Source organism: Penaeus monodon, chromosome 19, assembly GCF_015228065.2.
Source record: "Penaeus monodon isolate SGIC_2016 chromosome 19, NSTDA_Pmon_1, whole genome shotgun sequence".
Taxonomy (NCBI): Eukaryota; Metazoa; Arthropoda; class Malacostraca; order Decapoda; family Penaeidae; genus Penaeus; species Penaeus monodon.
The window spans coordinates 46,022,688-46,022,945 of NC_051404.1; the positions used below are offsets into that span (position 1 = coordinate 46,022,688).

Consider the following 258-nt stretch of genomic DNA (forward strand, 5'->3'; position numbering starts at 1 on the left):
CATGTGCGCGTGTGCATGTGAGTACGCAAGGAGAGAGTGGCAGAGAGAGTTTTCTCCCCAAAAGAATATCATGCAGAAGAGTTTTGGCAAAGGTCCATTTTGCTGACCCTTTTTTCCGACGCATCTCATGCACATTAACCACAGAGAAGTTTAATGAGAACTGAGAACTTGCCTTGAGTGAAGATTGAAGAGTTGTAGGTGGGAGCTGGAAGCAAATAAAATAAGGATCAAGAAGCGCAAGACAAACAAAGTCCTTTT

The 258-nt window shown here is 43.4% G+C and overlaps 1 protein-coding gene across 1 annotated transcript in view; it reads right to left on the bottom strand.

The window, feature by feature from the left end:
• The window catches only part of LOC119585419 (Ig-like and fibronectin type-III domain-containing protein 1), a gene marked incomplete in the record, with an annotated part of 121,576 nt that overhangs the window by 29,579 nt on the left and 91,739 nt on the right, over positions 1–258 (bottom strand). The window contains 1 exon segment of the mRNA XM_037934081.1: positions 173–205. Within this exon segment, the coding sequence (XP_037790009.1) occupies positions 173–205 (33 nt within the window).